Here is a 23,984-nt window from a genome sequence, read left to right on the forward strand (position 1 = left end):
CGTTGTAATATAGGTGTTTACGATGAAGTGGGTCGATGAGGAAAACGATCCATGCACTATCCAGTCGGATATCGAGCTGGACGAAGCAATCCGTTTATACGAGGTGAATCGTGACTCAGAGCTGGTTATACATGGTAAGTGTTTAATTGAAAAAAAAAATAATAATTATTATTTCTTGATCCGTAGTGGTTTATAGTTACAAAAATTGGATACAAGAAATATCGGAAACTTAATTCTCAGGTTCTCCTGCTTTTCTTTTAACATTGTATGTTTTGAACGGAATTTTACTTGCCGCATCGTTGAATATCAATAGGTGCTGGGCAACGAGCGCTGACAAAAAGGTGAAAAATTTGTCAAAACGGAGCTTTTGTCACTTTTTTGAGCTTTTGACCAAATTTTATTTTGTGGAAAATCCACGAAAAATGTTGACAAGAATGGTGACAAAAAGTTGACAAAATTTTGACGTTCGTATATCTGACCATTGCGGTGTTTTCATTTGTTGAATTAACTGTATTTCATCCCTGCAAGGACACAGACCATCTTAATTAATTAATTTAAAGCCTAAATTACTGTAAAACTGCTTCCATCGCGTTGAATTTTCGTGTACGTTGAAGATGATGAAGATTTTGTCAATTATGGGTTGCTATGTTTTGACAAAGTGTACAAATGTGTGCACGGCCACGAAAAAAACTATTTTTCGCAGTTGACAAGCTGTTTTTGTCACTTGAAAAATTTGTCATCTTTTTGTCAGCGCTCGTTGCCCAGCACCTAATCGATGGATAAGATAAACCAATTTTTTTAGGACATAAGATGGGTCGATGGATAAGATAACGACATTTTTTTATATTTGCCAAGCATCAAGAAGTCATTTAGGATCTTCACCGATCTGATCTCCGTTAGCGTCCGCGACAAAAATAAAAAAAACGTATTTGAATGCCGCCCCCATTTTGATCTTGAAAGAGACGTTGGGAATGCTTTCTAGCCAAAAAGACAGAAATTATTAGCAAGCACTTTAATCGCCGTATATTTTCGCATCTTCTCAAATATCAAATGTTTATTCCTTGGATGTCACTTTAAGTCGATTAGAAACGATTCGACAGAATTGGCTACAGGAGTATTCGGCATGAACAGTAATCCTACTTTAATGATTGTTTAAGCTTTATTTTGAGTAAAGTTTAGACCGACATTAATTTTGTATTTTATTGAACTAAAAATTAAGCTAAATTGCTACAAAAAAGATCCTCATTATGATCTTGTTGCCATCTTCTAAAAACGATTAACATTAAGCAGATTGTTGCAGCATATCGGTGACATAACATCGTCTGCAAAATGTGCTTGCATCCCTGTTGAACAAAAAAAACCAAACACACTCTACTCACCGGATCGGTACTCATAAAACTGTCCCGTCCGTTCGGGGTTGTGTACGTTTGGCTCTGTCCCGCCACAAACGGTTGGATGGAAAAATTCGGAACGGAAAATTGCTCGTTTATTTGCCTGCATGAAAATCATCCGGGCCACGTTGTTTTACGCTGTCGTGTGTCGTGCGGGTTTTCGTTTGCTTCAGTTACGGTGGAAACAGGGACCGGAAACCGTTGCTATGAATAAATATGAACGATAAACCTAGACACAAAGCGGGATGACAAAAGGCCAAACCCGTGGGTGGTGGAAGTGCATGAAATCCCCTAAACGCAAGACGCCAAGCGGGTCATATCGAATCCATATATACGGTATATGGTATATAGCGGCACGAGCACTGACGTCCGTTGTGATGCGCTGCTTACCCTTTATTGTTGGGCCTTTCGTTTCCTTTACATTCCCGGCGACCGGATATGAGTCTCCAGGGTGCTGCTGCTTTACTACTTTATGTAGTAGAGAGTATGCACGTTTTATTTTAAACCTTTTTTCGCTTCTATATTGTAGCAACCAAACAGAAAAAAAGGACATCTTATAGGTTGGCGTCCGCATGGATTATGTTGTGTCCGACCGGTAGACAATAGTTGTTCATGAGCGCGCGTACATATGTCGATCCTGCTTTGTCCCGTTGCTTCCGTGCCGACTTGTTCACCTTGTTGACCATTTATAATCTCTCTGATCCCTTTTCCTTTCTTTTTTTGGTTGTGCACACTTTGCATATTTTGTTTGCCTCTTGATGGTAGAGCGAATTGTCGGCGGTGGATATAGAGTTGAACAGTCGGAACATTAAAACAAGGGACTAGCGAAAGGAGCTTTTGTTTTGTGTTGATTTTATTTTATTTTATTGGCACTATTTTGTGTTCTATATGTATATGTAAACGCATGAAAGGAATCAGAAACAACACTGGAGGGAATTTAAAAAAAAACATCAATTAAATGACAATGACAATTTACTATGTTTGGTCTTTGTTTCTTTGTTCGACTGTATTTTAGATGTGGATATGATAACTGGCAATGAGTGGTCACATTGAAAATGTCGGGTCACCGACACCCATATGCTAGCATTGTATAGATTCGAATGGAATTCTGCAATAAAAATTGAACCTGCTTTTTCTACGTCCAACCTTACACCATTGTACATTATTTTTTTTAATTAAAAATATTATTCCATTATAATAACGATGCAAAGTACAATTTAATTCTCCCTACCCTTTCATATGAACCGCTGCTAGCAAAGAAAAATTAAATTTGTCACTTTTTTGCTGTAGGTTTTTTTTTTTCGTTGAAATCCCCTTCCTTTCACATAGAAATGTGTTTATCATTCTAGAACTGTGTGTGTGTGGGTATATTTTGTGAGATCATATTTTTCGTACGGTCTGCTGCTTAAGAACCGTATCCGGCTATACAAAATCCGGTATCTCTGCCGGATGTATTAATGTGCAAACAATGAAACGAGATGGTTTTTTTGTTGCGAAATTTGAATCGTTTTTTTAAATTGTTTTTGAATTTAGTTGCGATGAGGATAATATCTGTTGAGTATTTTTTTCAAATACACCTTTGTATTTTGTGAAAAAATGTAAATTATTGCTATCAACGCCATTTAATTTTATTAATAAAAGAATTTTTATACACCAAGAAAATGGTAAGATATACAATTTTTCAAAGTGAGCCAGGAAATTTTTTTTGATAACAAAAAAATAATCGATTTTTTTTTTGTACAGTTTTTAAAATATCATTTGCCCAAACAAAATGGTCCTTTCTTTTCTCGCAGCTACGATCGACAGTATGTAAATGTCTCAGAAGAAGCGCAACACAAGATAAGACAATTCCGTATGGTTATCTTTTTAGCTTATGTTAGCTATACCGGATTGCATTGATATCGCTAGGATCTAGGCTAAAGCAACATTTCACGACCGATAAGCGGTGGACCTGGTGTTATCACGGGAAGGTTGCCCCATACCTGCTGTAACGTGCGGGTTTTGTGTCTTGTTGGACCGTGTAGCCATACGGTCCGTAATTGCACGGTGCGAACTGTTCGTAAGAGCCAACGCTGTTCTAATACGGAGCGAATTCGTTACGATGCCAACGTTCCTACGAAAAGACATTACGTGATCGTGCTGCTGGTGAGCTGCAGGTTGTGTGGTTTTTCGCATGCAGATGCAACCGCTGGGTTAGTTGTTAGCTTCATACAGTCGTTTCTGTGGCGGAAACAAGACCGTCCAAAAAGGTTTTCATATTGTTTGTGAAATCGTAAAATGGTTGCATTTGTGTAGTAATTTTGCCGAGGGGAAAACGCGTGTCATTTCAGTTTGTGGTGGGTTAAGTGAAAAAGGTGAAAAATGTGAAAATGAAAAAAATCAATTTTTTCATTTTTGTTTATGCGGGTTTGAATGTGAAATTATCATTTTAAAGTGTTTTGGATTTTGTAATTGAAAAGTTTTGTTTTGTTTGCATTGACTATCCAAGCAGAAAAAAACACGATGGCTTCAATTTACAGTCTTATTGGTGAAGTTAAGCTGATAAAAACCCTCCAAATGCCACATGCTGAAGGCAAGTAAATGTTTACATTTTAATGTGTATTTATTTTTAATGTACGAGTAGTTCCCGAGATACACGGTGTATTTTATAAGTGTGTTTTGGAATTAAATAGCTAAGTGAATTTATTTGACAAATATTTAGACAATTGGTTGTTAATGTCTTTTAATTTGATCCTAAAGTATTTAAAAAAAATCCAAATTGAATCTCAAAATACCTGTGCTGCCTTACTTGAATGAATTTCACCATGAACCGGAATGTTGGGAACTGGCCAAGTACAGGGTGTATCATAAATGATGTTTTTGTTTATTAAAATAATTTGCAAACCTGGTGACAGATCGCCATGTTCTATTTTATAGACGTCAGTTCAATGATTTTTAATGATTTATCATTTTATATTTCAATAATGTGAGATAAAATTGTCAATTTTTTTCAAAAATTCAAATTGTCAAAAAAAATATTTTTAAGGAGATTTTCTACAAGCAGTTATTCCTAAAACAATATTGTTTTCAATTTACTAAAAAAAGATGTTCATCCTTTGCGTAAATGTTAGTATCATTAGTATAGATTTATTGCTTTAACACGAATTATTTCTTCATACTGTTACGATTAATGTCATATTCGATTTTTTTATGTCATAGTTATTGTTGAGTCCCATCTTCAGTGGTGTTTGAATAATTGAGATTCAAATTCATCATTCATTTGTTATTGGGTTCTCCATTAGTCGTCCGAAATTTCTTCAACCTTGTGCTTTTCTTTCTACCATTATGTCATGATAAAGATGATCCATAATAAATTCATCTAGCGTTAGGTACAATTTAGGCTGCTGCGCTTACGTATGAACCTTCCAACTCCGTAAGATGGTTTTCGCTTCGAGTCAAGCGTGCTTTTCTAAAATGTGGATGAATTCTTCGAACGAAGAAAAAAACCCGTTGCTACGAGCATAATAAATATGGCACCAACTATCCAGGGATGTTGGTGGTTCGGTTTATGGTTTTGATTTCTTTTCCATTTGGATGATAATTTAAGGATTTTATTTTCCGGATTATCTTCGCTTCGCGGGCGGTGCCGCTTGGTCGGTGATCTGATGTTGCGAGCGGTTGAATGTTTTGCTTTCATTTTGTGGGTTGCCTTTTGGGAAGGTTTATGTCGGCTGCTACCTCTATGCGATGTTTCGTGTGCCGCTGGTGGTGGTTTATTTCTTTTTTTTTTATTTATAGCAGTTTTGTTTTCGACTATTATATCACCAGCATCCATCGTAAACCGTTGGTGCCTAAGGTTGTTTTTCTCTGTTTTTGTTTTGTTTTTGTTTTATACTCTTTTTGCACTCAAGTTTTCGTGGCAAGTTTTGTTCCAACATGGTTCTAGTTAATGCTTTTATGATATTTCTCCTTTTAATTTTCCTATTGCTTGAAGCACAGGTTGTGACTAGCGATGTGAGGTTTTTATGTTGATTTTTACTATTTTGAAAATGACTTTAATGTTTTGTTTTCATAACAGTTTTAAAAGCTGTTTCTGTTTTTTTTTCAAGGATTTACATTTGTTAATTTTTTTTTAGTTTTCAATTTGTTGTTTATAAGTTTTTTATTTTTGATATGTTATTTTCATGTTTTTATCGTTTTTGATTTCCCAACCACCACTGCACTGCCACAGGAAACACATACTTCCAACTGCCATAAAGCGTCATTTATGCACCATAAAGGAAAAGCTCAACGATATGTCTATCTGCGTTCTTGTTTTTTTATATTTGTGTGCACCTTATGGTTTCTTTCTGCTTTACTTTTAAAAGAGGATTTGTTTTTATGCTTAATGACGGTATTATGAAGGACGAAGCTGTAGAATATGCGAGAGATAAATAATTTTAGATTTAATGGAGAGGAAAGAATTTTTCGGTTCCGTAAATAACGTACAAAAAAGCATTACTTTTTCTGAGTTGTGCAATGTGCAAAGTAAATGCAAAAAAATAAGCGGCGATGGAATGCAAATAATGCATTGAAACCATATTTGGTTGTCATTTCAACCGCAAGTATATTCCCAGGTATGGTTATCCGGTTGAAAAACAGAAAATGCTGAAAATGTGAGCGAATAGACGAGAAGTGTGTAGCGGCAGCATACATTATGAAGGTATTTAAATAAGTCCCGCCGCCCCCCCGCTAAACCAGGCAGAAAGGTATGCTCGGTGCAAAATTTCCACATCATTTGTGGCACGTTTTTCGGTTACTGTTACCTCAATACTGCTGCTGAAAATGTTTTTTTTTATCCTTTGTGAAAGTAACCATCCTCCCCATTTTCCTCCAACGTGCAAAATGGCTGCCTAACTTGGCTTATGCAGGTGGTTGGTCGTCTACCGTATGATGCACCACCGTGTGCAATGTCTGGTTGTTTTGTACGGTGACAATCGATGAAAATGCCCCAAAGGGGAAAAGGTGTAGAAAAATAGAACCAGAGCAAAGAGTTCCTCTGTGTACTGTGTCTATGTGTGTGTGTGTGAGACCGGAGATAAAATCCATAGAGCTAATATTGTCAAATGTTCGGTGTCTTCTTTTCTCTTTTTGAACAAAATATTCTTCCCAATTTACAGTGGGCGAATTTCGAATAAATATTGGGAATAAATTCTTCTTTCGTTTTGTGCCACTACAAACTCAAGAGGTCTTGAACGGCTATTTCTGGCTTTTTCTGGAAGGAGGACTTCAATGGTTTAGGCAAAAGCTTTGCAATTTATTTTTTTAATTATGTTTAAGTTGAGCTTCAAACAAAAAAAAATTAAGTACACAACTTCAATCAAAAATAATTACGTATGGAGACGCCTAGTACCCCTGACCCGCATAGTAGTTGATTTTTAATTTATAAAAAATGATCCAACAGTATGTTAAATAATCTTTCTGAATTGAAAAATGTAATTAAAATAGGTCTAAAGATAACGTAAAGGTAATATATTTTCTATTTAATTTGTTGCTTTAAAAAAATCGAGTTTTTTACATTGATTTCGACAAATGCTCAATGTGGCGTGCATGTTTGAAGATGGTTTTTCGAAGGTGTAGCAGCCATGGACCACACTAAGGGTGTGTATGGAAGAAGTTGTTTTCCACCTTCCCCCAGTGGATAGTTCGCTTGTCGCTAAACTGTCAGCACCATTACGTTTGTGAGCTTTTCCTATTCCTTCCAACTGCTTTTTTTTTGGTATTCCCACCCCATTCCGATTGCGACACATTCCATCGGGACTTGACCTTCTTTCGCGACGGTGGACTGGGAATGGGTTAAAGAAGGACGCCGATGGGGTGTAGGACACATTGGTATCGAACTGTGAAAATTCGTTCTGTATGTAAATTTGTGCACAACCGGTGCAAGACAAACGTGGTTCGGTCGATGGTACATTCTACCTTTACCGCGCGATAATGTTAGCAAAAGGTGATGATGATCGTTACGTTTTCCTTCGAGGATTTTTAAAACGGAATGTGCTGCGTTTGTTGGTTGTTGCCACACAACGTTGTGCGTTCGCCGCCGTTACACAATTGCTGGTCGATTTGGCCATGTAACAAACAATGAAGAATGAAACAAATAGCAAAACCCAAGATAAAACTGCATCGCTAACCATTTTTTGGAGAAAATAGTTTGAAGATTTTGTTTCTGTTTTTTCTTGTTTTTTTTTAGCAAACTACCTAACAAGAAAATAAATAGAAAATGGAATGTCTGCATACTCCGGGGGCTAGAGATAAATGTTTTGTCTGTATTTTTTTGACTTTCAGGCAAAAGTTTATTTTCTGTCGTATCGTTTGGACGGAATAGAATTCTTGCTCTGCTTTGGAATGTTTGTATTTTTTGTTTTTGTTTACTATAGTTTGCTTGTGTCTTATTTAACTTTTGTGTAATACTTTTGAGAGTATTATTACATCAACAATGATAATTATCAATGAAAACTATTAAAAGCTTTAACATATTTCGATTCAATTTTTATGTTTTTTAACAACTTTTTGTGATAGTTTTCATTTAATAATTAATTTTATAAAAACATGTTATAAGCGTTTTTGTACGCCTTAGTAGAAATACTAAGCTTCCAGGCACACTCGTAGCTATTGAACAAACAATTTTCATAAACCATTGCAAACCGTCTAGTTGGGATAACAAGCATGGAAAATTTTATTTTTCCATCACCCATCAGAAATAAATTGAAAATACACGCAACACCAAATTGAACGGTTCTTTTGGGGATTATGTAAAATATTTTTCCGCTGCCATTTTCACGTCTGGCGTGTGAAGATGGCCGTTTTTCTCGCAACACGGCAAGCAGGAATGAAACTGTATGAATTCGAAATTAGAGATTTTCTTTCAATTGTAGATAAACAAAATCAATTTGAATAAAAAAATCCGTGAGGGAATTGATGATCACAAAGTTGCTGTCTGTGTGGTGGGGTTTGTCACAAGTGAATATATTATAGAATTTAAAATGAAATAAAATGTTAAATTGTTAAATTGTGTGCATATTTTTTAAATATCTTTTTTGCATTTAATTAAATTAAAAAGGTTTTTTGCACAAATCTTCGTATGATATTCATTTGGATAAAAAATTGTTTTTTAATTAACAAAATGTTTGCTCAAACGAGAAGACTCATCATCATTAGCTTCATATGCATCATCTCTCGTACTCTCCGGTGCAAACCATCGCACCAGAGTCAAGTGCAACGAGAATTCCATTTGAAACGTCCGCTCGGGTGGAAAGTTTTCTAAAAAGGTTGTCCCAGCCAAAGGTAAAAATGAAAAGCAAAACAGCAACAGTTTGCAATTCATCTCGCTGTTAGTCTTTTCACTTTGTGAAAGTTCGGAAATTCGCTGCTCCTCGGTCGGGTAGCGTTAGTGTGAAGGTAGGTGCGAAACAACGTCGAAAGTGGCCAAGACACATCGGGTGGTAGTATTCGTGGTACAGTGAATTAAGCTTAAGTTGGACGCCCTTACTTTACGTGTTTTTTTTTTCTTCTGTTCAATGAAAAGTTAGCATCGTTAGTACGATAAGCTGGCATTTATTTCGACCCAAGCCAAGAGTTGCTTCCAGCCCGCTTCCTTCTTTATCGCTCCCCATTCGTTTCGGATATTAATTTAAACGTCAACGATTGGTGCTAATTTGACGGATAAATATAGTGTGCAATATATTTGTACCGTTTGCAAACAATTTGGGAATTAAGCAGCCAAGAAAGTTGAGGGAATGTTTCACATTTCGAAATGGAGTTACGAAGTACGGATGGATTAGAATGATGTTGTACCTTCCCTCCCCAAAGGCAGTGATGACTGGAGGAAACTGATGTTGTTTATTTCCTGCTTGGTGATGCATTTAATATGTCCAGGTAAGTTATTCTACCATCCATCTACTTCAATAGCTGAATTGCTATTCAGAAGATAGCTGTAGAAAGGATTGTAAGACTTCGATTGATTCGCACCGTAACGGCCCTTAGACTCTTTGCTCTAGCGCTATAGAATTGGAATAGTTTTCTTTACATTATCATCTCATCATCACCTGCAATCGAACGAGGACACTGGAAGGATGTGCAATCGTTCGTCGATACCTCTGTTTCTATTTTTCTATTGATACAGCTAGTGGGAAATTGGCTTCACGTCGTATCCATCCATTGATGGTGATCGAGCGATTGTTCTCATTGTACAAACATAGCATTTTCAATCTAATGCAAAGTTGTCCGACATGAGCCTGCGTATGATGGATGATGCATGAGGGGATTTTTATTATTCCTACACGCAAAACGACTTACTTTGTTTTTCTGGGGCCCATCCAAAATCGATAAGATCCAGAGTTGTGAGATAATTTTATTTCTTGGACATTAAAGAAATTCGTGAATTTTGATGTCTAAGGTTTGGGCGATTTAGCCATTAAGACTGCTCGGATATTTCTAGCGTGTCCAAATGTACCGAACGTTCGGAGTTCGGAATCTTGATGGTAATATTAGCAAGTTTGGTTCGTATTTCGTAAGTTATTCCGTAAACCAGAGAGCGAAAGGCCTCAACCCTCAGAGTGGAGTCCTAGCGCAATGCCGGTCGGTTGATAAATATTGTATGCCTTCATTTCGCTTATCTTGCTACTGTTACATGAGCATGAGCTCGGGTGCAGAATACCATCGTCCGTGTCCGTATTCATCCTTTCGATCATCGGAGGTCCTCGGTATTCCGCAGTTCCACAGCGAAAGCCCCATGTGCTCATTCACAGTGCTATTCCATGTTCGGCACATCATTCCCAGTGCCACATCCCTCGTGCCGTGCTTTTTCCACAAACGATGGTCTACAACGATGCTAAAGATAGTACGCCCGGGACAAACTGAATTCTGATGTCTTAGATTGAATTCAAATGACTCTCTTCCATGTGCCGCCGACGGTGGTATACCTTTTTGCAGTACGCTCATACTGCAATATGGGTTTTTTCTTCTTCCACGACTACAAACCGGAAACGATTGCCATACCTTGGGAGGATCTTATTCATTCAGTAGCGTCCGACGTTCTATCATGTTCCCGGTAACGGGCTACGGTTGCCATCCTGTGATTGGAACGGTTTGAGGAAAGCGATTACTTCAATTTTTCGATGTTTGCACCGATAAAAACAGCATCCACCGTAGGCACCTCCTGCACAAATCGCTCGGCTATCGTACATTCGGAGAAAGGTCGTTTTTTTTGCATAGACACGATTCTATGTGTCTTTTGAATTCTAGTTCGCTCCATCATCTCACGTAAAGCAGCGCTTGGGCTGGAACCCAACCCGGGCTTAAGTAAATAAATAATTCATTCGGTAATTTCTTGGTTCGTTTCGTTTCCGTGCCAATCCGCACGATGTCGGAGCTTATGGCATTGGTGTAAGTAGGGTGCCGTCCCTGACAGTGAGCAGTAGAAATCCTTGGAATGGGTGATTTGATAAGGCTTGGCACGAAAAAAGTGAAGCAAAAAACAAAACCGAGCCCGAACAAGCTTTCGGCCAAGACATTAGCCGGTACGGCAAGATCCTATGAGGGATGGGTGATTTTTGTTGAAATTAGTTGTTGTAGATCGAGACGATGGTGGCGAAATGTTGTAAGAATATCGAGCCTAGTGTATTAGATTTTTGCTTTTTGTAGTTCTTTCATTACTTCTTCAGACTACACACACTGCCTTACTCTGCCGTCGGTCCATGCCGGTTCATTCGAATGGTAGATTATTTTCGGGCTAGATAAAACCAGTTTAAATGCATTCTTGGAAAGATATTTTAAGATGCAGTACATTCTACTTTCTTTAAAGACCGGACATGGCATGAATATTTCCAGACCACTTGATTTATAATGTTGTCCGAAAATAACAGCCCAATATCTAGTGTTGGAAGGTGCGATAATGTGCGAATCGCACAGTGCGCACACCTCGCACATTTAGCACAATTCGCACAGTGCGCACACTTCTATGCTTGTTCGTTCAGTACATTCACATGTACTACTTTACCCAACACTAAACATCATTTTTTTATATTCAAAAACAAAGAATTTTTTGATTATAATATTTTTCTCGTAATTCTTATTATACTCACATCAAAACTTTATTCATTTAGAAAACTATTTTGCAGAATAAAAATGAAATTTCTTCGCTCAGTTAAAGGTTGCAACATCGGCAGTATGTCTTGCGGCACATGTGCGAAATGCTTGTCATATTGAATCTAGAAGTAAAAGTTTTCATTTGCTGGGTTCTCTCTTTCTCTCTCTCTCTCTCTCTTTCTCTTTCTCTCTCTCTCTCTCTCTTTCTTTCTCGTCCAAATCGAACGATTCCTTCCCAAACGTTCACACTGGTTTCGCGTTGATCGTTGACACTTTGGAACTTTGGGACCAGATTTCTATCATCGTGCTCTAATGCTGCACTTGCCGCCGGTGCCAAATTCATTCTTCCAATTTTGTCCGCCAACGTACAACGACGAAACCGACGACAAGTGCGCGATGTCATACCGTTGTGTTGCATCCAGCCCGAAAGTGGTGTGTTCGATATTCGCTTCCCAAGCATCATGGGTAACCAGGTTGGTCTATGCGCCACGGGGCCGGATGATATCCTGCAGCGAAAAACCGTACGCCAAGGACAACACCAACCGGATGTACAACCACTAGGGGGCGGGTCAGTGCCGACGGTACGACGACCACCCGGAAACGCAAATGCTACACATCCGGTCCGGTCCGAAAATTGTTCTTTTATTTTGTTGGTGCTTGAGTTTTTCTCCGGCCGGCGATATGGTGCTGGTACATTTCTCCCCGAGTGTTGTCCCTGTTTTTTGGTATCCTGCTATATCCGCTTCTTTCATCGCAATATTCTTCCTTGCCCCACTTGGTTGCGGTGGGTGTTGTTTCTCGCCCCGCCGATATTGCTTGCCTTTGCAGGGATTTTCACAGCTTTTCAACTTTTCGCCTCTCGGCTCAGAAACGAAGCGCAAATGCAACCGGCGGGAACAAGTTGCTTCATCGGTTGCTGCCGATTCACGTGGATCTGTGGATGGTTGAAGTTTGTGTTTTCTTTTTCGTTCGTCGAAATTTGTAACGAATACGGGGAAGAATTTTCAATCCCGATCCTGGAGGCGACTTTTTTTTGTCTCTCGAAACGAATTTTTGGGAAAGGTAAAACCATAATTTGTTTTACGGAAAACGTACTGCACACAATCAGATATGATTGGGTTTCGTTTGAATCGTTCACAATTTATGTTTCCTTAACTTTAAGACGTCTTAGATTTTTTAAAAATATTTTTCATGTTAATTATATTGAAGGATAAATATTTTGTATGAAATATTATTATAATAATTTTATTTATATTTTTATTTTAATAAATTTTATTACATTTTTCTTCTTTTTTGTAGTGCAAATTTGTATCATAAATAATTTGTATATTGGTTTCTTTTGATCTACATTTTATTCACTTATATTTTTAATTTCATTTACAGCAAAAAAATAAATTAAAATTAAAAAAACGACGCAATTTAAATAACATTTAAATGTTTGAATATTGCTCTATCGCACTGTCTTTCCAGTGTTTGTAGTAATTTGAAACAAAGGTATTGGTAACGAACCTCAGAACAGCATTTTATATAGCGATATTCGATATGATTATGATCGTCATGAGCTCGTGACAGGCACATTGTTTGTTCTTTTTAAAAAAAGATCATCCGCGAAAAGACATTAAACAATGTATCAATGAAGAAGCAGTTAAACGAAAATAAAGCATAACAAAAATCTTCAAAAATGGTCGACCAGCTTTTCGTCGATTTCTTTGTTTTTACCAGCGGCTTTTTGCGGCTTATTTCACCAATCGTATCGTAACCAAAAAAAAAACAAAACACTTACCTACGAAATATGAAATTTTGTACGGGTGTAAGGAGACAAGCTTAGCACGCGTTTATCTTGCCGAGGTTTCTTTTTGCTACATTCTCAATTTCCTGCTCCTGTCGGGGGGGAGCTCCGAATCTCCGAATGCTCGAACAGAAATATATTTATCATTCTGTAGCATTTTTGTGTCTGTGTGCAGGGGGGGGGGGCTGCCAGCATTGAGCTAGTGCCCTGGGTGCCCTGCAATCCCCATGACGTAGCTACTACATGTCCGACGCTATTGCCGCAGTTAGTTGCTTGCCCGGTGTGTGGATTTTCTATCCCTTTTTGCGTTTTTTTCCCCCGGTAACGCCCTGTATCCCGGGTGTTGTCCGCAATCCCGTAGGGCACTGGAGAGACTTAATTTGCCGCACAAATATTAGTATTCGTGAGCGTGTTTGAACTTTCTCCAGGCGGTGCTCACTTTCCCGGGTTGTGTATGGTACAAGGAACGAAAGTCCACTTTTGGCGCGTTTAGCTTTTTTTTTGTATGTTAGGGAAGGCTTAGAATGTGTGCTTTCTGCTTTTCTTCTTTCCTGCAACCGATGCGGGTTTTATGGTGGGGAGCCATGTTACGCGCCCGTGTGTGTGTGTGTTTGAATTGAAGAAAAGATTTGCCTGAAAAGCAGGGCTTTTCTTGGTGTATACAGTGAAGGGAAAATTGGAAATATGATGCAAGTCACATCATAAGCGCATTATGGAAAAGTGTTCAATCGGATTCTGGGTCGGTTTATGATATGATGGTGACCCGTAAGTGGAAGTGTAATTGCGGCTTTACCGAGCGTGCGGAAGGTTATGTGAGCTTACTTGACTTTTCTGTACAGATTGTTTGCCTGATATATGAGAACACATAATTGTTTTACATACATTTTTAAGTACAATAAATAACCATAAAAATGTACGTAATATTACTATATTATTTAAACCTTAGTTTGCATATTTTTATTTTATACTTTATTCAATCATTTAATATTATGAAACGTCTGTCTGCAATAAGCAGAAATTCGTTCAATAAATAATTATTAGTAATTTCGAAGCAATAGTCATTAATATTTATAGAGCATTGTATTTTCTTCAAGCTACGTGATATTCGTAAACCAATTTAAATAAACGTGCCAAGGTAGAAAATGCGTAATTAAGGATGGTCGAATAGAATGTAAATTTGTTAATTTCTCAGGTGCGCCCAATGTCTGCTATTCTTGGGTCGTCTCCCTTCAAATGGGGAAGAAAAAAATCCCTCAAGACGTTCCTAGTCATTTCGCTAGCCACAAATGTAACGCCTAGCCACGTCTTTTCCACACCCATTTAGTGATCCATTCCGTGCTTTAACATTTTCTCTGCCGTAAGATAATCCAGCAGAGTTCTCCACTGTTTGCCTATCCATTTCGCTAACTTAGCGAGATCCGATTGCCGTCCTGAGAGTCCTGAGCCTGGCCTTGTGTCGCGGTGTGGAACTCGTCATCGGCCATGATGATCATAATCATCATTTACGGTCGATAAAACGGTCGAACCGGGGGTAAGAAAGGTGTTTTTACTTGTCCGTCCTCCGTGACTGGTGTTCGGTTTTTGGTTACCTTTTTACTTGTACGAAATGTGTGGGTCGATTTCACACATATACACAGTCACACAAACGAACCTTTACCGGGGATGATAGCGTTTTGTTGCAATAGCAAGACCCCTCTGCGCCTGATGAGAGCGCCGACGGTGGCCGGGGTTTCGAAAGCAAAGTTCGCGTGGTGGCAGGAGAATGACCACGTACGCGCCATAAACGCAAATTTATGACCAAAATACATGTCATAATCTGTCCGGCTGGTGTGGTGCTGCAGAAGCCTTGTCCGTTGTCTAAAGGAGGTACCGTTGTAAATGCGGCGGTTCGCATAGAGCGAGGACAGGAAGTGATACATTTTTGATTGCGAGTCAAAAACCGAAGGTCAACCTGATATCGAAGGGTTGTTTTTTTTGGAAGGGAATAATATTTAGTTTTTTTTTCGTCTTCAAATAGGAGTGGTGTATTTAGAAGGTACAAAAAGAAGGAAAAAAAGAGCTGGTTTGTGATTACTGAAACCTGTCGCAGGCTTTCATCTGCTATTTTACGTGTCTTATGGGTTCAAATCTGTTGGATTGGAGTATTTTTTTTCGTGATTCGTTACTAAGCAGTTTTGATTGTTTGGCAAATATTACAATATAAAAGTATTTAAGTATTTATTATTTAAAAAAAAAAAACAAATTATGCATATTATAATTATTGAAATATACTATTGAAAATAAATTTGTAAGTTTTTATTTTTTTGATTAATTTGTTATATTTATTATTACTATAAAGAACTAGAAAATTCGTATTTTTTTATAAAGAGATACAAAAATAGTTTACTATAATAAAATGATATAATCTCAACAAAATCGGCACTTGTAAACATAAAATTAAACTATAATTATTAGTTAAACTGTTCCCATAAACTGTTTACAGCAAATGCCACGTATAATCACTGTAACTGTCCGCACAAAAAACCTTCCACACACACACAAAACCTAACAGAGCAACGACGAAAGGATTATGCGTAAGGACAATGGAGTTTTATTATCGACTCCATCTTCAGATTAAAGTCTCGGCCTGTTGTAACGGTCGGATGGGTGGGAAAGCTTGTCGTTACGGTGCTTGGTAACGTTATTTTATGGTTTGTCGGTGCCGAGGAGAAATCTTAGCGCAAATCGTTAACGCGCGCCTCCTTTTGTTATCCGCTGCGTAACTTGCTTCTGCGCTCGGTTTTGCAAGGAAGAATGAGCTGCGAAATTGATTGAACGTTTAGGTTAGAATTATATTGCGGCAGCAACTTTCATTCTTAATTGATTTGTATTGCATACCTACGACCCCTTTAATTCGAAACTGTTACGCATAATTGATTGTTTGTTTTATTCATTTCTTTACAGGTGAGTGCGTAGGAAAATAATTTACTAAAATATGTAACACAAATGAGATGTTCCCAGTGTGTAAGTATAACTAACCTTAATGTAATATAATTTCGTATAAGTTCTTATAAATATTTCCATTTTGCGACATGTGTTCGTTGCATGGCGCAATCAATTAAAATTAATTTCATATGATGGAGGCGCATGGTCGTTCATGTGAAGCATTACCGTTTGTGCTAAACTGAACAGTAAATAAACTTTTATATACAAAATGAGACATGTAGCAGCTACGTATGTAATTTGAGGTTTGCTTTTTTTAACACGAAACAAATTAATGTGAAAATCTCTCCAAACTTTATTATTTTCGTTTAAGACCTGTTAAAAAAGGAAGCAACTTTATCACTCTTTATATACAAAAAAAAAGCAAAAATTGTCCACATTCTCTAAATGCGCTGGACCGTAAACAATTGGTCTCGGGCTGAGCGGCTGGACCGACCGGCAAACTTGCAAAAATGTCAAGTAGCGCACCGAAACTTTTGCTATAAAGTCGTTTGATTAAAAAAGTTTACAGTTTTACTCCATTCGGAGTTTAGCATCTTAAAACTATTCGGTAGAATGTTCCGCTGACCGCTCGGAAAAGTGGCAATTTAATTGGGATTTAAAGGGGAATTACTATAAACAAAACAATGTTTTGGATTTAATGATAAAATGTAAAAGTTTATTTTTTTTTACTTTATTAAAGCCTAATTGAAGATTATTTTTAGTGGTTTAATTAAGCTTTCAATTATAATTTTAGAAAGTTGACCAATATTACGTTCGAAATTGGAATGACCAATTCAACAGGGAATTGCTTAATTTATGAGACAATAAATATCATTGATGGGATTCATTTTTAAGCATTCTTGACCCCCTTTAAAACTTTTCCGACCAAATCGATATTTGAAAATGCAAGATATATTTGAAAAGTTTTCGTTTGTTCCATTCGTAATGTTACACTCAGACAGTGTGGAATGTAATTGAGCTCTTGAAATATTTGACCTTTTTTGAAACGATAGACAAACAATTATTCGTAGAATAAATCGTTCGAGATAGCTATTTATTGTTGAAATATTTTGACCACCTTCATTTGATAACATTTCGCTCTCCTTAATATTGTGTTTTAACGACCCCAAAAGCTATTTGGTAAATGAATTCTTGGAACTACTCGATGCGTTGGTTTCGCCGGAAATAATATTGTGTACACTTCAGCATTTACGTAGAGTGAAATTGAATTTATGATGCAAAATTGTGTTAAATTGAGAATTCAAAATTGCCATACTTCCGCATATCATTTTCGCAAAAAAGAAAACAACATTTGTCCAAAAGTAAATAGCGAACAAGATTTAGCGTATGTGAGGGTATTTTTTTTTCGGGTAAATATTGTCCTCTGTGTTAGTGTTCTGTCACCTGCAGCTCTGCTGTGCACGCGGTAAGGATGTTTTTTTCTCGCCAACAGTTTTTGGGCGATATCGTTGGAGAGAAAGCTCTCTCCACAGTCCCGTTTAAGGTTAACCGTATTATCCTACCAGTTATGACGCAAACCAGGGAGCTGTAGGAATGAATGACAGATAGTAAACTCCACCGCACCGTATTGCGAACAGCTGAATTGTCAAAGTTGTCCCTCAAGCTACATCCGTACAGAGTGTGTATGTGTGTGTTGTGAGAAAATGGAGCTTTCAGCAACTCCCGGTATCTGCGCAGACACTCTCGTGAGTTTGTGTGTGAGCTCTCAGCTTGTGTTGTTGTACGGGTTTGTGATGTGCTGCCACCTAGTGGCCGGTACTGCAACTCTCCTCATCCTTTCGAGCGCTATCTCTGTCATACGTGGAGCTGCCTTTTGCGAAAGCGATTTTATTCACCAGCAAAGATCTTGCCTATCGTGTCTCTCTCTCTTTCTCCAAATTTTGAACACCAATACAATGGAAACGTATCCTTCGCCAGTCAAAAAGCAGCATGTCCGCAACGTGTGCGGCTGTGTGGTGGTAACGTCACGGAAAAACTTTCAAATCCAACCCCGTGCGTAGAGCAGAAGTAGCAGCAAAAGCCAGTCTCTCAGCGACACAGTCTCGGGGCAGTTGTCAATATCGGAACAGGGGGCCTGAAAAGAAAAGCCTTCCCAGTCAGCCGCAAAAAAAAACGCATACCCTGCCACAAACGGTGAAGTCCGGGCCGTGACAAGTTCTGTACCATCTCCATCGATCAAGTCTGTGCAGTTAAAATTACGCCCGATCGCACGTATCATTTGCAATCGCTCAATCCGACACCAATGTTTGATGCTTTGAAAGAAAGCATTAGGAAAAACATCTACACGAAGTGTGATCCCGGTTCTCCCGTTTCCTGCACGCTGTTTCCAGTGGTGATAACGCAGTGGAAGGATATTTTCTGCCTGGTGGTCTTATCAATATCCGGCCCATTTTCTGTGCGTGTCTGTCTTACATCGTTTTAAACCGCAAGATAAAAGATATCAAAGTGCTCTCACTGCTGGAATTACGACTAGCGTGAGATAGTTGTGCTGCTGCGTGCTGCCGTGTCACTATTCGAAGTTGAAGTAAGTGTGCTGCTTTAGGTGATGGTGTGAGTTTGGTGTCTGTTTTTGCCATATACAAACCAAAAAAAAATCAGTTGTCAAAATATATTTTTTAATATTGCAACTAGCAAGTACAAAAATATCTGAAAGAATACATTACTTTGGAAACAAGTGTAAAATTGTGTTGCAAACCTCAAAATCTCCAAAAAAAGAGTAAGAAAGTGCTTTTGCTAGTGTTATGGAAAAATGAGAATTTTCCTTTTTTCCGGAAAAAAAGGAATAGACGACATTTACTGCAGCTTCCCTTCCATTCTACTTGCTCACGCTCCCGCTCTCTATGCCGTCGCCTTCATTGTAATGCTATTTCGGATTTTCGGCAATTTCGGCTTACGATTGTACCATCTCCAATGGTAGACGACGGGGTGTGGTACGCTTGGTAAGATGATCCTGTCGAGAGTTGAGTGTGTGACCTGTCAAACTAGAACCGAGTGTATTTGTGTTTGTGTAAAATTAGTAGCAAATAAGTAGAGAGAGAGAGAGAGCGAAGTGAGAGAAAATTGCGAAAATGAAACAACCAAAAAGGAGGCATTGCCGAAATTCTCCGTGAAAATGAAGCATCTCCAAAAGAGGATCCTTTTGACTGATGAAGTGGGTCCTTTTCGGTTAGGGGTGTGATGTGTGTTTTTCTTTTTCGTCTTTTATCGTTCGTATCTTCGTACTAAAAGTGTGTTGAATTTGAAACCGATTATGCTGTTAGTGTGGGTTCGTTTTGTCTTTTTTTCTTCTTTTGGACACGCGTCCGTAATTGTAACGCGCGTTTTGGGGTAGCGCAACTGTTTTCAGTTAGTGATTTATTTTTGAGCATTTTATAGCAAACCTTTGTGCACTGTGCAGGATGTAGTAGGATTTAGCAAACCATTAAGATTTTGTGATAATAATTTACCAATGTGTATAAGTCGTTTGTTTTCCTTTCTCGTCTAATACTTCTCAGGCGTTATTTTTCCACTAACTCCTCATTATGACATCTTCAACCAAAATAATGTTCGCCGTGGAAATGTAAGCGTTAAAAGTAAGGTTTTTCTGCTGAAATTAAGCAAAAGTTTAACCCTTTTTAGGTGGTGGTAAGAAGTTTCCAATGAAATCCGCGTGTGTACCGCTGAAAAACAGTTTTAATCAAAGATGAATGTAGTTGTTTGGCCCAATTCCTTCCAAGAATTCGCAAATGAATATTTATTTTAGGAAAGGGTTTCACCAACGCTTTCTACGATACAACAGCACACTGGAATAGCAGCTTTTGCTTGATTTCGGCCTGCAAATAATATTCCACGCGTAGGTGAACCGTACCGATTTCTTACAAGTTTCTCTGCAATACACACGGCATGCCCCGGGTGTTCAGTGTTCAGAAAGTTCAAACGTTTTCCAGGCGGTTTTCTTCCCCTATTTTTTTGGTTGTCGGGACAGGAATGTTTATGTGATAGACGATGTTGTTAATTCAACCGTGTTCTGGGAAAGCACCGTGAAAATGAAATCCTTGCTTACTGATGATTTAACCGAATAAACCTCCGACCTGTATTGATGTCTGCGAAAAAAGGGTCCCTTTTTCTCAAGTCGCAGTGCGCCAAAACAAAAAAAAAAGAAGAAATTTCCTTTCACGGCACAAAAACACCGTACAGCACCGTGTACTTGCCAAAAGAAAACAAAAATCAAATATTGATCGTGCAGCAAATAATCAGCTAATAAGTTATGGATCCGTCGGATGTGTGTGTGGGTGTATTTATTGAAACGGGCGTTGGTTCGTTAGGCTTTTGTTGTTAAAGAATTGAAAAAAGGGGGCACCAAACATATCCATCATCTAATTAACTGGTTAGCAGCCGTATTCTTTCGTGTCTTATGGTCGCGGCTGCGAAAAACAACAAAGTAATAACCAAATTTAATTTAGCGAAGATTAGCTCTATCTCTCACTCTCTTTCTCCCTTATTTTGTGCAATTTTCTGCTTCGTGTGAAAACATCATTCTTCCGGGTTTGATTGGATATTTGTTTTGGCTATTGAGCTAGAATCGCGAAAATAAATCATTAATTTTCCGGATGAGTCAACCAAAAGCCAGAGTGGACCCCCAATTTTGCTTGGTTTTTGGGGCGCAACGTACCGCAGAGTGAAATGCGAAGGTCATTCTTTGACCTTACGGTGCGGCGTTGCGGAGGAACCGTAACCGTGAACCTTTGACTGAGGTTTTACCACAAGTTCCTTCAGTGTCTCATTCGTTTAACCGGGAAAATGTCATTCCATTCGGCTCACCCGTTTGGGTTTGGTATTTTACGACAGAAAGGGGTCAATCGTTACTGGCCTTGTGGACCTATTCCTCTTAGCCCAGCTCTGGTGCTTAGGCGCGTAAGGCATTGGTGAAGAGTTCTTAACCATGACATCACACACTCGGTGCAGTGGCAGGACCGTTTTGTTGTGCCATTTTGGTCCTTCTTTTTTTTTACACTGTGTCGGTCGGAAGTAGGTCTCGGTGTGCTACACTGTGACCATTTTCCAAGCAGTGAAACGGATGAATGGTTGCGAAAAACGAAGAGCTTGAATAACTATTATTAAAGGCGAAGTGTTGTTTGAGGATTTTTTTTCTCTCGCTCTCTCCATTTTTTCTTGTGAATTTGTATCTTCAGAAATTCAACTGTAAAACGAAGCAAGCAAATGGATGTATTTCTTTAAAAAACATCCTCTCACGCGTATTGAGTTACAAGTAGGATAAAAGGAACAAACTTTTCCCGGAGATGAAATTTTCATGTTACTTTTCCGATTTTTTTTATATCTTCCCTTGTGCTTGTGGTGTTAGCCTGTGTGTGTGTTGTTTGATTCTTTTCTCTCCCAACCCTCCGGGGGTGGACGTTGTTTTCAGTTTACTTTGCTTTTAGGTAGCTTAAGTCGTGGCCGAAACATTGGCGTTAGACTTGCTTCTTTTCTCTACTTTCTTAAAACAGGTTATGTTTTTTTGTTTCTTCTCCTCTTCGTGGAAAGGTTAACACGAAAGAAAAGCTTCAACATCCTTTCCACGATTTTCGTCTGGGTGAAAAGTTGTTTTGTTGTGGTAGATAGCATTTTTCCCCCCTACCTTCCATCTTTTATAGCGTGCACTCCCGTTATCTTTTTTCTTTTTCAAATTTTATTTACTCTTTACTGCTTTTACTTCCACTTGGTCTTTGGATTCTTAGTGGAAACTTGTTACCCTCTTACCATTTGCACGTAAAAATTTCATTTCAACCACAGTCACAACAGTCCGAACCACCCTGTACACGGTGTTTTGGCTCGTCTGTAGTGGTTTTTTAGTGGTAAATTTAAAACCCTTTGAAAACATGAAAAACATCTAACTCGGGAGTGTGTTTCTTTCGGTGTGAATATGTGTTTGTGTCTGGGCAGGGACTAAACCTAGGAATAAAAGGCGACGCCAAAGGGGTTATTAATTTTGAACTTTATTAAGCAACTTTTGCTCAAGATAAATGGTTCGGTTGAGGTTTTGATGTTTTTTTTTCTTATTTTTTTTGCTAGTTTCTTTTTTTGGTTTTGTGTGGTGTATGGATCGTTCCCATAAGGATGTTTTGATTTTGAGAACGGTTTCCTCTGTGTGCTTTGTTAGTCAAAAATTCGAAATTTAATCGTCCGAATCATAATTGCTTGTATACGAGAGTGTTTTGTGGCAAAGGTTATGGATTGTCATTGCCGGGAACCTATGATAAGGGCAATTAAAAACAACCTCCATTTAGAATTGGCTCACCGTCATGGGTGTACACTTAATCCTCTTTACGAAATTGCTAACCAATTTATATTGATCTGTTTTATTTTTGGGAATAATGGGTAATAAAATCGAAAACATGCTTTGTTGCTTTTTTAGTGGCAAACTGTGATCCAAAACAAACAAAAAAAACCCAACCCATAGCAAAGTTTCATCGTGCGTAGCGATACTATTTGCATTGAAATCCCTATTAAAATGGGGGCAAAAAGGTGATAATGGTGATGTGCGGATGGTACACTATAGTTAGGTGAGGAATGCGTGAAATTGAACCGTGAATTAGACGATGAATGATTCATTCGATGGGAATGTGTGTTAATATTGATGAGTGATTATTTTGCACCGGATGGAAAGTGGTTCCCAACCACCAGCCCCCCCGTGTGTATGGGGCCGCGCATACGATTTGGTGGTGATTGTGTAATGTATAGCTAAGCGAAGTATGGGCAAACTGCATCGATTGCAGATTTTACGTATGAATGAACGTACTAGACAATGCTGTATGGTGATTTTCGGTTTCGGTTTGCAGCATGATTAAAGCGAATATTTGATAGGAAAGCAATGTACCTCAAACCAAAACGAGTTGAACTCAAACTTTGTTGGAACTGTTTAAAATATTCGTAATATTTGTATAATTAGACAAGCTTAGGGAGGTTTGTTGTTTTCCAATATTTCGTTTATTGGTATATTTGTATTAATAGTCTTGTTTGGTAGGGTTAAACCTCACGAAAATCCTCACGATTTTTATGTCTTTATTTACACTACATGGTGACTGGAATATCCTACCGAGACTAATATACGACCAATTAGAGCCAATATCCGAAGTAGTATTGATTCAAACTGATTGTCATGGCGGATTATAATCGCATGAATATCGCAGCCTGTTTTGTAAAATGTGGTTATGTCCAAAAGTACTTGAAGGTATTTAAATAACCATTTTATTGAGTAGGTGCGGCACGTCAAATTATCTCTTTAGTATTTTTTCATAAGTCTTGTTTTGGCGATCTTCTCGGCGATTTTGTATTGTTTAACTGATCCAATGTCTGAGTTAAGGCTCTTCTTCTTCATCTTAATACGCTATATGTCTGTGACCTCTCGTGATTAGCAAAACCTCTGTTTTAATCTCCATATTCTGAGGCGTCTCTACGTTTGCCTTTCGACTTCTGAGAGTTATATTGGCATTTATTGGTTATTGGTTTAATTTATTATTATTTGAACTTTTGGTGTTTTTATTAAAGAGTTCTAGCTTATGTCTTCTTACGAATGATTCATGATTTGTTTAATTATTTATCCGTTTCCATCCTTCCAATGTCTTTTTAGATCCTCTTAGGACAGCCCTAATGACAGATACTTTTCGCATGAATAGGGTTAAAACTCAGACTATATTGGCAATCTTAATTATTTATATACTTCAAAGATTGTAGAA

The 23,984-nt window shown here is 38.1% G+C and overlaps 1 protein-coding gene across 8 annotated transcripts in view; it reads left to right on the forward strand.

The window, feature by feature from the left end:
* Nucleotides 1-23,984, forward strand: part of LOC125770035 (atypical protein kinase C) — a 104,841-nt gene that overhangs the window by 4,840 nt on the left and 76,017 nt on the right. For 4 of the 8 annotated variants that reach the window (XR_007419127.1, XR_007419126.1, XM_049439210.1 and 1 more), the window contains exon 1: nt 17,014-18,793. Coding sequence is in view for 2 of the 8 variants with exons in the window: in XM_049439213.1 (XP_049295170.1) it covers nt 14-134 (121 nt within the window). In the remaining 6 variants the exon portion in view is untranslated. Of the gene's footprint in view, nt 1-13; nt 135-17,013; nt 18,794-23,984 lie in introns of those variants that run through there. The other 4 variants (XM_049439213.1, XM_049439214.1, XR_007419128.1 and 1 more) reach the window with 2 other exon arrangements.

Source organism: Anopheles funestus, chromosome 3RL (assembly GCF_943734845.2).
Source record: "Anopheles funestus chromosome 3RL, idAnoFuneDA-416_04, whole genome shotgun sequence".
Lineage (NCBI taxonomy): Eukaryota > Metazoa > Arthropoda > Insecta > Diptera > Culicidae > Anopheles > Anopheles funestus.